The sequence below is a fragment of the Phoxinus phoxinus genome (genome assembly GCF_949152265.1).
Source record: "Phoxinus phoxinus genome assembly, chromosome: 2".
Classification (NCBI taxonomy): Eukaryota; Metazoa; Chordata; class Actinopteri; order Cypriniformes; family Leuciscidae; genus Phoxinus; species Phoxinus phoxinus.
In genome coordinates this window covers 49,018,927-49,033,732 of record NC_136877.1, presented here as the reverse complement: position 1 = coordinate 49,033,732, position 14,806 = coordinate 49,018,927, and the positions used below count along the sequence as shown (strand labels likewise).

Genomic DNA, 14,806 nt, shown 5'->3' with positions numbered 1-14,806 from the left:
TGTGAATGGTTAACACATGCATATAATTGCTTCTTAATATCTAGAACCAAAATGTATTAACTAATGTACTTCATCCTCTAAAACGACATCCTCCATGATGACATGAACAAGAAAATAAGCACAAATATCATTTGAAGAGGACAGCTGGAGAAACAAGTCAATCGCGGATGAATTCATGATCACGTTTTGCCCTAAATTTATTGACTTGTTTTCTATACCATTTGGTAATTCACTTGAGACAATACATAATCGCCGTTGTGAATTCAAAATAAGTCACATGACCCAAGTAGTTGCCCAATCGATCTTCCAACTATATATTTTGAAATATAATCTTATCTAATTATTTTCATAAAAGTCATTAATATTGCTTTATGAGCGAACGCTTAACAGCATTTCAACAGAAGTTTTACATTTACATACAATTACAATACATATAACATTATATTGCATATTTTGAGTGATTTATATCACTGCTCTATACTAATGAGTAAACAGTTGCACAATTATTATTATTATACTCTTACAAATGGTATGCAATATGACTGCAGCCCTGCACTGTTACATTATTACTGCAATCATTTTATAAAAATAAAATGACCTAAATTAATCAAATACATTAAAAAAAAAAAAAAAAAAAAAACATCTACTAGTGTTCCAAGGTTTCAAAAAATAATCATGATACAGATTTGGTCCAACATGAGGTCAAGTGAATAATTAGTAATTTTTCATTTTGCACCTTAAAATCAGACATCTTCATATGCAAATCAATGAGCACAAGATGGAGGAGATATTCAGCAAATATCTATAGCATTTTATTCATGCATTTTAACAGTAGCATATAATATATCTAACACCATTTAACTGAAAACCTTTTATTTGAACACTAAAACACAATCTACTTAGTCAATATAATTCAAAACGTTTTGAGTGGAATAATAAAAAAATAAAAACACTAGACAACAAAAATGTATTTGTGAGGCAAGGATCTTTAAAGCTCTCCAGAGAAAATAAAGCGATCTGCAAGGCACTGAGATCAGCAAGCGTTATGAAGAAAGAAATGTGGATGATACAAAAGCTTATCAAAAGAGTTTCCCTCCTCACCCGAATGAAGGCAAACACACAGAACATCATTGGTACACAGCAGCTTTATTTCACTAAACAGCGTTTGAAGAGTATCATGGCCATCGATTCCTCTGACAATCCTGACCAGGAACATTCGTAATGACTAGTGCTTAACCTGATAGCTAGATGTTAGCATCAGTGCATTGGACACACACACACAGGTCGCTCTGGCTTTAGAGGTCGAACAAAGCAAGGTCAGCAACATTGAAGAACTCGAACTAACACGTTTGCACTGAAACTAAGAGGTGAGCCTTGTTTTTAAGAAGCAAAACTACAGGTTTAAAGGAGATTAAACATTATCAAGACTCTGTTATGAAGAGCTTAAAATAAACCAAACACGCAACAGTTTTACTCTTAAGAAAAGAAGAAACCAAGCTGTGCATTTGAGACTAACACACTTACTGTAGTACTACTAGTGAAGTAATAATACTATGTTTAATAATTACAGTAACAGTACAAGGACTCCAGTGGAAACTCAACTGAACAGAACGCCTCAAAATCTCAATGTTAATCAAGGTGTCAATGCCATTTACCTGGCCAACATGACACGAAGGATAGATAACACACACACACACAGCTGACACGTTTACACAAACAAAGGTTTAGGCTCTCCAAGTCCAGCATTGGGAAAAGATTGACATGCATTCTTCATGCATTATAAGAGGGAGCGAAATCATCGCTCTTGAAAAGTGTTTGATTTCTATTAAATGGAAAATGCACTTCAGCCTCAAATGGTGCGTGTGTGTTTTTCTGTATTAATCAGTCGTCCGTTCTCATTCATTCATGAAATAGATAATCTGCAACTACATCCAACAGTAAAACTACTTCCCGTCTGCAGATTAAGACTAAGATGTGTAGTTTCTGTTAACTACTACGCAGGACAGAAATAATCATGGGCAAAACAGGACTTTCTAAAATAAACCGAGAACTTTGCCTCAAAATACATTCAGCATGAGAATTCATTGTCATCGGGAAGAATAATTTAACAAGTCAAATTCAAAAGAAGTGACAAGGTTATATTTCACCCCAAATCAAAAGAGACGTTTTTTTTTTTTTCAAAACGGAAAATTACATTTTTGAGAACGGTAATAATTTTTTGGGATTGTGACGAGAATTTTAAGCTAATTTAGTCCCTAAATGATCTTTACTGTAATGCAAAAAAGAAGAAGAAAATCTCATTACAGTAATACAAACACACTTTGATTTATATACTTATTGCAATACAGCACTGACAATAATTCAGTTTTTTAACTGAAATCAGCATTATAAATTCAGTTGTTACAAACACAAGCATGAGGTCTATATTTGAAATATCCAGTAATGAGAGCAACATTTATTGCATTACAATAGCGGGTTTAAATTGCTAACCTGAAATGAGTCACAATGTAAAAGCTTTATTTTCTTTCAGCAAAATGCATTTTCTCTTTTTTCGATTGATTCAACGGCGAAATACGACCCTGACATTTTTTTTTTTTTTTACGTTTTGAGAGATTCACGCTAACACAAATGCAACTAAGAAAATCAAATCTTGACCTTTTTTCTTTCCCCAAGAGAATGCATAGCGAGCACATTACCCTTAGTTTAAGATATTACACATGGCTTTCGTAAATGACTTGGGTGTTCTGCGTCGTAACGCCCTCCTCTTCGACAGACTCCGCCTTGATTTCCTTTTCTTCAGACTCCGCCTCCAAAGGCAGCTGATCGACAGGCGGTGGAGAAACCACTTCAGGAACAGGCGGAGCCTCCATGTTACAGCATCCAGCGTCGGCTAGCGGCGGATGAATGGAAACCTGAATGGCCATGTGTCGAGGCTGCTCGTGAAGCGACGCGTCGTCCGAGTCCGCGGCCGGAGACTCGCTGCGTTCCCTCTCCCTCGCTCGCTCTCTCTCGTGCAAGATTGAGAAAACGTCCCTGGAAGTGCTGACGACCACACCGCCGGGGCCTTCGTGAAGCTCGGGTGCTTGTCGGACGAACGTGTGTCTCATTTCCTCCACGCCGACGACCTCGAGGATCTCCTCCATGAAGGTGCGGCAGTTCATGATCAGCGGCGGGAGCGGGATGCTACGCGCTAACTCCTCTATGTAGCGCGCGAACTCCATGGTCTTGAACTGCGTGACCTTCGCCAGCTCCAGCGTTTTGGCCGAGGTGATGATAGGAATACGCTTGGCGATCTCAAAGGCCTTTTGAAGCTTTTCTGCACCTTCCGTTCGGAAAAAGTCGTTGATGGCCTTCTCGGTTTTCTTCAGATGGCTGCTCATCATGCAAAGGCGAGTGATGTTGAGAATCATTATGATGGTGAACGTCACCAGACACACCACCATATAGTACACACCCATATCTCCGTTGGTGAAGACCACGCGCAGCGTCACGGTGCAGTTGGCCTTGCCGAACGCATTGGAGGCCACGCAGGTGTATTTGCCACGGTCTGCAAACGTGATGCTGGTGATGTTGAGGATGCCATTGTCCAGAAGCCACCATTTACCATCTGAGAGAGAGAGAAGAAGAAGAAGAAGAAGAAGAAGAAAAAATCACATACTGGAGATCATGGAAGGTCTAATCTGTTCACTAAAAGCATATCTTGAACTTCAGTGAAATCCTAAAATCCAAGTGTTATTAAGATGTAAAAAATAAAATAAAATTTGCAAACCCAAAAGTAGTGGCCAAAAGGGATGTTTGTTTTTAATGACCATACAAATTTGATTACACAACAAAAACAAAAAGCCCACAGGAAAAAGCATACATAGTTTTTATTATATTTAATTTGTTCTCTCGTTTCTACATGTGTTCATAATTTATTCGCATGACAGCCTGTATATAAATGATGTCCCCACAATTCGTCACGTTTCATTGCATTATTTACAAATAAAACTCCAAATTCAACTACGCAAGTATTTATTTAATAATTTTGTGTTTGTTTGTGTGTGTCATGAACTTTTTAGCTCACCAGCTCATAATTAATCATAAATAATCACTTTAAGAGCTAATGCACCGACTCATACTGTTACACAAGTTCTCTCTCAACTGTTGACTTTCACTTAAAGCATAACTGACTGCAATACTCGCCAAGACTGGCATTTTGACATTATTGTGTGTGTTTGACTGTTTAAGCTCAATAAGCAGCGAAAAATAACTCAATATAGTACTGTGAGAGAATTGACAACACCACATTGCACTTAATTATTTATTTTTTTAATAGGCCATAAATTTTCTTTATTTATATAATAGGCCCTACATTATAAAATGTAACCTGCCAAAAGTGGCAAGTAGGAGTGACTGTCACACGCCACTGATCACATCCACCCACATCTGGTTAATGCATGCATGCATATGCGACGTGTACACCTGAATGGGCGTCCCTGTTATAAGGATGATGCATACCGGAAGAGAGAGAGAGAGAAGGAGGGAGCGGACTCTGTTGTTATGTCACGCTGTGGCGAGTCTTGTTTTTGATTCATTGTTTGCCTTTTCAGTGTATGATATTTGTTTTGAGCCAATAGTTTTTTTTTTCTCCCAGTGGTTTGTTGTGTTTGTATTAAGTTGAAACTTTTAATCTTTATTTTTCAGTTATTTTCTCCTATTGTCTAACAACCGACCTGGCGGGGAGTAGTCATGTGAACAGGGAAGCGTGTCATGTGACCTTCATCTCACAACACCTAGCGTTGTTAATACAGGAGCGGGTGCTATTATTGGATGTTTTGAGTTTTCTTGATTAGTATAGACTTAGGCAGGGCGTGTTGAAAGCCGAAGACTTTATTTAGTTTGCTGTATTTGTATTTTCTTCTTGTGTTCGTACTTTATTGGGAAGGGGTTGTAGTTCAAATGTTTGTTTTTTTAGCCCCGCTCAGGTTCCTACTCCCTGTGAATGGTATTTGTGTGTGTGTTTTTCTTTTGTCTCTCTCTCTTTTGAGCACTTTATTGTGAATAAAAATCTTTCTTTTCTCAATTTAAACTCACTTTGTTCTTGTTTTCTTTTTGCACCAGCACATTGATCACGTCTACCAGGGTCAAAAGATCAGGGAAATCATTTCTTTCATTTTATGTTGTGTTCCCTCATGCCCTCAGCCAGTTTAGGGACGTAACATCCCAGTATCTCGTAAACGTGTAAAAAACAGCATTGCACCATGACTCCCAGTCCCAGGAGTTTTTATAAACGGCAACCAATCACATTACAGTTTGCCAGATCACAATCAAGTGCTTCCTGTTTTTCCAGGTAACATGCATCAGATGTAATACTTTGATGATGCAAGACAAACATCTTGACGTTACAACAACAGAAGAAAACGTGGTGAGCTGATAAAGGAGGTTGCAAACTAAAGTGAAACTGGCAAAAAAAAAATCTCAGGTTTGGTGCAAACAATTCAAGAACGTAGTTGTTAAGTTGTCACACTTAGTAAACCCAATGCTCTAGAGATGAAAGTACAAAACGTGGATTCATGGATACTGTGGCCACGATTAATAGACTTTGCATAATCCATATTTACATACGGACACTGATACAGGATCAGTTTCTGGCTTATTTGTGTAGAAAACAGACAAACTGATCTCCAATCCTTTAACCTTCCACCCGGTCCAACGGCGATCATACATAATGCACAAGTGTTTAAAGTGCTGCGGGAATTTATTAACTCCATATCAATAACTAAATTTTTGGCACCAGTCTGCCAATGCATTTCTTACTGGAAGAAACATGAGATCAACACAATTCAGCAATTATGTAAACAAAGTAAAATCATTTGATCTTTAAACAGACTAATAGTCAGCAAGTAAAGTCAATAATATGAAATCTAAATAGACTATTGTATCTTACGTTATGGCCCCGTAGAAGCAGTTTTTGTAAAAATAGGCTAACGATTGCGTCATACCCGAGCGACTCTGTCGCACAAGTCGAAAAATTACCGTATGGACAGGCAGAGAAGCTCGCAAGCAATCGGGAGGACGTGGAGGCATAAAGTCAAGAGAGAAGCCCATAGAGAGTGATAAAGTTGCTCCCGTTGCTAGCTCATGGACAGCAAATTATACCCACGCTCTCCGTCTCTGCGAGATTCGGAAGGGAATGATTCAGATTTCTCTCGGCACAGCTACTAGAAGACCTACAGGTTGCTCACGTCACATCTACGTCGTCAAGCTCAGTTTGAGCCTGCGCAGTTCGCCTGGCGATCAGGAAGTGAGTGCTTCTAATAGCGTACCGCACGATATACGTCACCTTTTCTCATTAATATTCATGAAGCTAGCGACGGTTGCTATGGGGGTCAAACTCGCGCGTGTCACTCATGCTAGACGCATGTAAACAGTTTACGGACGAGATGTCTACTGAGCTAAACCTGCTAACTCTGTCCTGAAAATGATGTCCCCGGTGCCAAATTCACTGGTATAGAAGTAAAAGAACATATATATTCAATTGAAGAGATGGCTTGAGTGTAGAGGGCTGAAAAAGACGGGAAAAAGAGCCGACCTGATCCAGAGGTAGATTGTTATCGACAGAATTTCTCCCCAAAAAAACATCGCCTTACGCCACTGACAGTGACATTTTGCAGTTTCAACAAGCTATATTTTACCAACCTATGTCCTGTCTGTCATATATACTATGTCCTCTGGTTGTCTTACGTCTGACAGTTGTTGGGGGTAATTTATATTATTATTGGTAACACTTTACAATACGGACCGTGCACTAATCTGCATTAATTCATGCTTAACTAATGCACAGATAATCATGTGTTAATGTATGACTCATGAGGAACTAAACCATTAATTAATGATTACTGCATCAGCAACTAATAAAGATTCTAAATGATTAAGATTAAGTAGTAATTAATTAAAGGAGGCAACTGGAAGTTGAAGTACATGACTTTGACCAACTGTGGTAATTAACACATTCATTTAAACTTTTAGTTAATAAAATAAGTTCTTAAGGAATTAATACATTATCACACATTTAATTAATAACAATTCATATATTACTTAATCTATTAATCATTTAGAATCTTTATTAGTTGCTGATGCAGTAATCATTAATTAATGGTTTAGTTCCTCATGAGTCATACATTAACACATGATTATCTGTGCATTAGTTAAGCATGAATTAATGCAGATTAGTGCACCCGTATTGTAAAGTGTTACCTTATTATTATTAATGTATTTATTTTTTGTTTAGCGATCGCTAATGCTACTTGGTCACAACCAACAACACTTAATTTTTAATTCATATCAAATCTAAGTTTACAACATATGAAGGTGAATGGTTTCACGTTGCTGGCATTGAACTGGTCTTTTGGACGTCCGCACAAGTTTACCCATCGTTCACATTTATCCCTCTGGGTTTTTGGCTTCGGGAAACGAATAAAGAATACATCCTTCATATGTGGACGGTCATAGTGTCTGGAGTCGTTTCTGCAAGTTCCATAGCAGCAGTGTTTACTCGGCATGTTCTTATTTGAGGGATAACCGGCAGAAAACAAGCAGTACTAGCATGAATCATAAGCGAGCGCGCTTCTATGTTGACCCCCTTCCGGTTTACGTTGTTGACGTCACGCGGCCTTGCGGTCTAAAAATAGCACTCGTGCGGCACGCTATTTCTCCGTTGAAACCTATGGGGTCGCTGTGTCCAGTTTATATACTGTCTATGGTTCAAACTTCAACGGTCGCCATTTTGTGCACGGAGCGAATAGGAATGATACATGCGTCGGCGTACAAAGTCAATTGCGCTGGGTGCAAGATACTCTTATTTTAAACATGGAAGGTTTCGAGAATGCAATGTCATGCTGGGCAAGACAAAACATGTCAAACAGTCTTTAGTTCACACGAATTCTTCACACCGACACACACCCAAATGAAAAGCAAAGATGTTTCCATGTCACTTCTGGTAAAAACCCTGCTAGTATGTTCAGCACACACACCATCAGTAATCCTCCAAACATCACTTATACTACAGCTGGGAATTACAGACTCACGTTTTATATCAGCAGATTAAAAGATCAAATCATTGCATAACGGATTAATCTCAAATCTCAAGAGAGGATGTAATAAATTATGGAAAATATCCACGGTGGTCATTCCCAAAACTAAGAGTGTTTATATACGTTTAAAACGGCTCTAAAATCAGCACAAAATCTTCAAAAGTTTATGAAACCACCAAATTCAAAATTAGAATATTGTGAAAAGGTTTTCATAAGCTGTAAGCCATAAACATCAAAATTATAACAAATAAAGGCTTGAAATATCTCACTTTGCATGTAATGAGTCTATATAATATATTAGTTTCACCTTTTAAGTTGAATTACTGAAATAAATGAACTTTTACATTTAAAACATCTCTAAAATCAGCACAAAAGCTTTTTTGCAGTGAAGGCATTTGCATTTTCAATAAAACCACTGGAAGTCTAGTTGTTGATCGCCGTGGTTTCATTATGAATATGCAGACGCAGCAAAAACAAAAGGTTTGCGTTGCGTCTGCAAACTGCTCATTTAAAAATATCTCATGCAAATATGTCCGTCTTCAGTTGTTTTTGCATTTATTAACACTACCGTTCAAAAGTTCATGATCAGTCAAATGTTTTTAAGAAATATATATTTATGTATTATGTGATAAGTTGATCAAAAGTGACAGCAGGGTTGTCATGCGTTTATCCTTCAAGCAAATCGGAGAAAATAGGATTTTTTTTTGTGATGTAAATAAAATGTTTTCTGAAGTATTATTCTTATCAGCTTTGATGTATTTAAATCTGCATATTTGTTATTTTTACTCCCAGGGCGTTTATTTGACCTTTATTAAGGGCATTTCCCTCCCAATCTTATTAAATGCATGCATCATCGTTCATGTCAAATTCTTACATTTGATCATTAAATTAGAGTAATGAATGAGACACTATAGGGCTGTTACCAATCAAATTGAATAATTTACACTGAAAAATTACAACTGCATTTAATAAAGTTATGAGATTGTTTTAAATATTTTTTTTTAAATAAATACAAATAAGAAACGTTAGAAAGAATAATACTTTTAAACATAATACTAAACGGGCGAGTGACTCAATGACTTTTTCACTCGTTAAAGGATTAGTTCACTTTTAAAAAAACTTTTGCTGATAATTTACTCACCCCGATGTCATCCAAGATGTCCATGTCTTTCTTTCTTCAGTCGAAAAGAAATGAAGGTTTTTGATGAAAACATTTCTCCATATAATGTACTTCACTGGCGACCAAACGGTTCAAGGTCCAGATGACAGTGTCAGCGCCGCTTCAAAGGGCTTTAAACGACACCAGACGATGAATAAGGCTCTTATCTAGTGAAACGATCGCTCATTTCAAAAATAAATAAAAAAGTTTACGTTTATAAACACAAATGCTCGCCTCGCTCTGTTCTGTGATGCGTGTTCGTGACGTCACGTAATACGCAGTTACGTTGAAAAGGTCACGCTTCTATGAAAACTCAAACATTTCCGTCCTGAAGAAAATTTTCTTTTAGGCTTTTTAATATTACAACACCCAGGATACGCACACGAAATAGGCATTTTAAACGATAAACTGACACAAAGACGTTTGAATATGTGTATATGGTCCTCCTTCCGCACATTTGTAAACACGGACTCTGTGAAGCGTGACCTTTTCAACGTAATTGCGTATTACACGACGTACCTTGAACCATTTGGTCCCCATTGACGTCCATTATATGGAGAAATTTTTTCATCAAAAACCTTAATTTCTTTTCGACTGAAGAAAGAAAGACATGGACATCTTGGATGACATCGGGGTGAGTAAATTATCAGCAAAAGTTTTTTTTAAAAGTGAACTAATCCTTTAAGACATTCAAATGATTCGTTCAAACGGCCGATTCGTTCAGGAATAAGGCAGTGGTTTATGAATGAATCTTTGAATCTTTGACTCAACCGATTCGTTAAAAACGCTAAATGATTCGGTTATAAAAACACGGCTGAGTGTTGCTGTGAAATGTGCAATGTTTCGGCCGTGATCTTTGTTCATGAAACAGAACAAAAACAGTCAATATTGTGCCTAAAAATGTAAGTGACTTAGATTTCATACAACAGTTCAATAAACAAGTAGGTCATGTTATTTGTCTGAGCTGCTCTGTCCATACACTCCCACATAAAATCTGAGGTCTGGTGATGATAAGAGACTTTTATCTGTCCCCAGATCACGATTAAAGCGTAGAGGAGATAGCCTAGAGCCGTCGCTATCCGCTTTACATCGGATCGGCACAGTCTTTAAATCTGCTCTTAAAAACTACCTTTTTTCCCCTTAGCTGTTATCAGTGTGAGCTTCTGTCATGAACGTGTGGTTTGCCCTGTTCCCTTTATCGCATGTTTTGTTCTGCACTTTGGTCAGCCATGTTTGCCGTTTTTAAATGTGCTATATAGATAAAAACAAACTTGAAGCTTGAAATCAGCGTCACATTTTCAATCGTGATGTTATTAAGGAAAACAGCACTCTTGTGATGTCGTGTGATGTTGCCTAACAGCATCATATATTAAAATTTCATATATACATATACAGGCCATCAATGTGCACTTACGATGGGGAATTTTTCAATTTGGACTTTTCTCTGCATGCTTTTGGAGACAGTACCTATAGACCTGCATTATATGACTGACAGACAGGAACGGTTTGACCTAAAAATATCAAAATTGAAACTACTGCGGAGACAAAGACACCTACATCTTGGATGCACTTCAGGTAAGCTAAAACATACCAACATTTTATTTCAAAGTGAACTATCCCTTTAATGTAATAAAATCAGGCTACTCGTGTTTTGGTGATTCTATAGTTATTTTTGTTGTTGTTATTAATGTTTTAATCGGGCTACTTGTCCAGTCAGGCAAGTAAAGTTAAAGGTAAAGTAAAATTCTCTCACTTGCCCCTTCAAAATATCCACTTGTCCGTTAATGACACTGACAGTAAAATATATTTATAATGTACAAAAGATTTCAATTTTAAATTGAATTTCTTTGTTTTTCAAAGAATACTGCATCACAGTTTCCACAAAAATATGAAACTGTGAAAATTCAACATTTACAATAGATTAACATAGAATATTACAATTATTTTAAACTGTAATATTACCGTTTTAACTGGATTAAAATAAATGCCGCCTGGGTGAGCCCATTTTAACCCATTTTTGTTGTACATACTCATAGACTTATAACACAGGAGGTCTTCACACTGGGGCAGAGCAATAACAAAACTGAAACCCTGCCATTTGGTGAATCATAATGGAAGTCAATTCTATTACATGTGCATATAGTGCAGGAATAGATCCGATTTATATAGTCCAGGCGTTTTAAGCCAAAATGGGGGTCAACCGTGAACAAATTGCAACAGAATCAAACTCAACTGATTTTGTATCCTCAAATATGTCCTGAGTAAGGGGAAAAAAGCCCCGAAGAATCCCATTAGGGGAAAGTTCAGAAAAAGACCCAAATATATCCTATTCATTATTTTTTTCACATGAATAGGGTAAAAAAATTTTACCTTTAGATATCAACATCAAAATTACTGAGTTGATTACTTATATCAAGACAAACAAAAAATTTATTACAAGTTTTTTTTAATTGTTTGTTAACATGGACAAACGGTGCATAATCTAATTACAGATGTGCTAATTTGCATAAATACCACAGCAGATCGAAACATTGGATACAGCCAGGAGAAAATGTCTCATGAGCATAATTTATGCTCATGGGTAACCTAAATGGGTTCAATTCAGACCTTAACATTTAGTCTTTTACTGTAATATGTCAACAAGGTTCAACAAGACATTTTCTCCTGGCTGTATCCAATGTTTAGATCTGCTGTGGTATTTATGCAAATTAGCACATCTGTAATTAGATTATGCACCGTTTGTCTTGATACAAGTAATCAACTCAGTAATTTTGATGGTGATATCTAAAGGTTACATTTTTAACCCTATTCATGTGAGAAAAATAATGAATAGTCGTATGAATAGGATATATTTGGGTCTTTCCCCTAATGGGATTCTTCGGGGCTTTTTTTTTTCCTCAGGACATATTGAGGATACAAAATCAGTTGAGTTTGATTCTGTTGCAATTTGTTCACCCTTTTTTCCTAAAACGCCTGGACTTATATCCATTCTGCAGGGATAGATTAAAGTCATCAAATGAATGAAGTGACCAGGTGTAGGCCTAGTGATACAAGACAATGCATTGGTGTCTGAAGGTGTTTTTACAGTAAACGTACCACTTATCTGTGTGTCGAGCAGGTGTCCGTGCGAGTTGAACCACTGGACATTTGGGAAAGGGTCACCGGTGATATTACAGTCAATTAAAGCACAGTTTCCCTCCCGGGCGATGATCTGGTTTATTTTGGTGAGCACCAGGGGAACCGTGCCGTTACCATTTGCCTCCGTCCCGTTCTCTCGTCCATCTTCATCCACCGCAGAGATGTTCAAAGGCCCTGCCACACTAAAACTAATCATGGACACTAAATAAATGATCACGTATCCGTTCACCCTCTTCATTTTCTCTGGCTTTCAGTAACAACAGTAGAGATAAGATATCATTCTCCACCGGTCCTCATGTTACAGTCATGGAGAGCACAAAACACCGGCGTGCGTGAGATTTCCTGCAGATGCATCACTGGAAAGACAAAATAAAAAGAGGAACAACACATTTAAAAATGCATTTGGTTTGTCAGAATGACATGAGGGCTTTTAACTCAAGTTGTGCACACAAAACCTGTGACTCCTCCTCCTCGTCGATCTGATCTCTTATCAAAACAAGACGTGCTAAAACAAGAACTGACTCATATTTTCTGATGCAGAAATCATCATATTAATGGGTTAAAAGTCAAATATAGGCATTTAATTTTATGCTAATTAAAACACTTCACATATCCAATCCAATGTACATTCAAACCATCTGCAATCTCAATATTACTAATTTAGAGGAAATTAAGATAAATTAACTTGTTTATTTTAAAAATGGGCACAAATAACGGCTTAGTATGACAATACTAACGTTAAATCAAATCGTGATCCGCATACTTGTGCTATTAGCCTGATGTCATTTTAAACGCTTCTAACGTAACGTTACGTCCAACAAATCTATACGTTTACAAAACATTCAAATACACACCACTAAACGTCAAGACAAGACTTGAGTTTACACGTAACTTAGTGATATTCGCACCGTTTTAATGTCTAAATCATATTCGACACGTTCAAATGTGCTGCAAAATCAGCTCGAGCTAACTGCGGCTAGTCATATGACTAGTCACCATCCGCTAAGGAAGACGCATAAAAATACATTTTTCCCCCACATTCATTTGCTTTAATCTCACCATTCAACATGAAGATAAAAGAAAAATACAACCGTCTACGGTTAAATCACGCGAATGTAAAAACGCAGTCGCAGTTTACATGGCCGAATATGCCGCTAGCATAATAACTTTAGCCGAAAACAGTCGCGTTTCCTTTTGTTACATTTCGCACAACGGCCACAAACACAGCGATATTTACCCGATCAACAGCGTAACACTTACACCATGTTGTTCCGCCGCTTTTATCTCTCGATGTTCGTCCTGAAATGTGGACGTGCCGAAGCTCATTTGAGGTGTTTTGTGGGTTTGGTTTAAGTTGTGACCCAATAATCGTTTGAGAAATTCACGTACCCAAAATTAATGTAGCCTACTGCCTACTGAAATATGACAGAGTAACGCGTAATGTTTGGTCTTTAACCCCTCCTATCTTCTGTGCATATCGCCTTTCTATTCCTCCTCCATCTTTTTTTCTTTTTGACCGAGTTGACCTAGTTTTTCCTGTAATTTGTTGTGAATTTGAGCTGACGTCGTCACCCAGTTTGGTTTATTTCCTCACAGTTAACTGGTTTTGTTGCATGATATCTTGCATGTACTGTGGTAGCTAAAGCAGTGACAGTAGTATATAGAAATGCTAAGAAACCAATAAACACTATGATAGCCTACATTTTTTGCTGGTCAAATTGGTTTATTAAATGTTGTATTGCATAATTAATAAAGCTATTACTTTGTCCTTAATTTTTTAACTTAAAAAATTAAGTTGGGTATTACTGTACTTATGAACTATGTAAATACCATAATGCATGCATATGGTGTTACACTTTATTTTACATGTTGCTTTCTATAAAAAGTAACTAACTTAATGGAATTAGTTACTCTTTCAGGGAGTAATGCAATATTGTAACATTACTTTTAAAAGTAATTTTCACCAACACTGGTAATCAATTATTGCCATAGTATTTCAAATTACAACATCCACTGTATTTGCTGTCCCCTTGTACACATATCTAGTTTTACCTGTATTTGGTGCTCATGTTATTGTTTTTAATATTATAAAAATCCAGCCTAAATAGGGAAGCTAATGTGAAAATAATATGGTAATGTGCATCACAACCTGTCACGCTGCAGATTCAGGCTTAATAAATCCTGATTATGTATTAACTGGCCTTGTTGATCAATGTCAAACCACTTTACAGCACTGATCATTTATTATAACCAGTGTGTTAAACCATTAAAACCTGAAGAAACACATACACACTATTAATATCGCTTTTAAAGCAGTTATGAGTGCATAACTCTGAGCTTATGGACAATAACAGCAAGATTTATCACAGCCGCCTGAGTGAGTGTTTGAGTGAGTGTTTGTGTGTGTGTGTGTGTGTGTGTGTGTGTGTGTGTG

The 14,806-nt window shown here is 37.1% G+C and overlaps 1 protein-coding gene across 4 annotated transcripts; it reads right to left on the bottom strand.

Annotated features, from left to right (window-relative positions):
- Positions 1–2,188: 2,188 nt before the first annotated feature.
- Positions 2,189–14,006, bottom strand: mfap3l (microfibril associated protein 3 like). Of its 4 annotated transcripts, none has more exons than XM_079605390.1 (3): positions 13,633–14,006; positions 12,331–12,728; positions 2,189–3,607 (listed from the first exon to the last, which is right to left on the bottom strand). In XM_079605390.1, exons 2-3 carry the CDS (start codon positions 12,608–12,610, stop codon positions 2,712–2,714), a joined length of 1,176 nt encoding a protein of 391 aa, XP_079461516.1. In that variant the 5' UTR covers positions 12,611–12,728; positions 13,633–14,006; the 3' UTR covers positions 2,189–2,711. The 4 variants fall into 4 exon arrangements, with proteins under 4 accessions (XP_079461516.1, XP_079461518.1, XP_079461517.1 ...); XM_079605392.1 differs by having other exon boundaries at positions 13,762–14,004; XM_079605391.1 differs by having other exon boundaries at positions 13,610–13,886.
- Between the last annotated feature and the right edge of the window lie 800 nt (positions 14,007–14,806).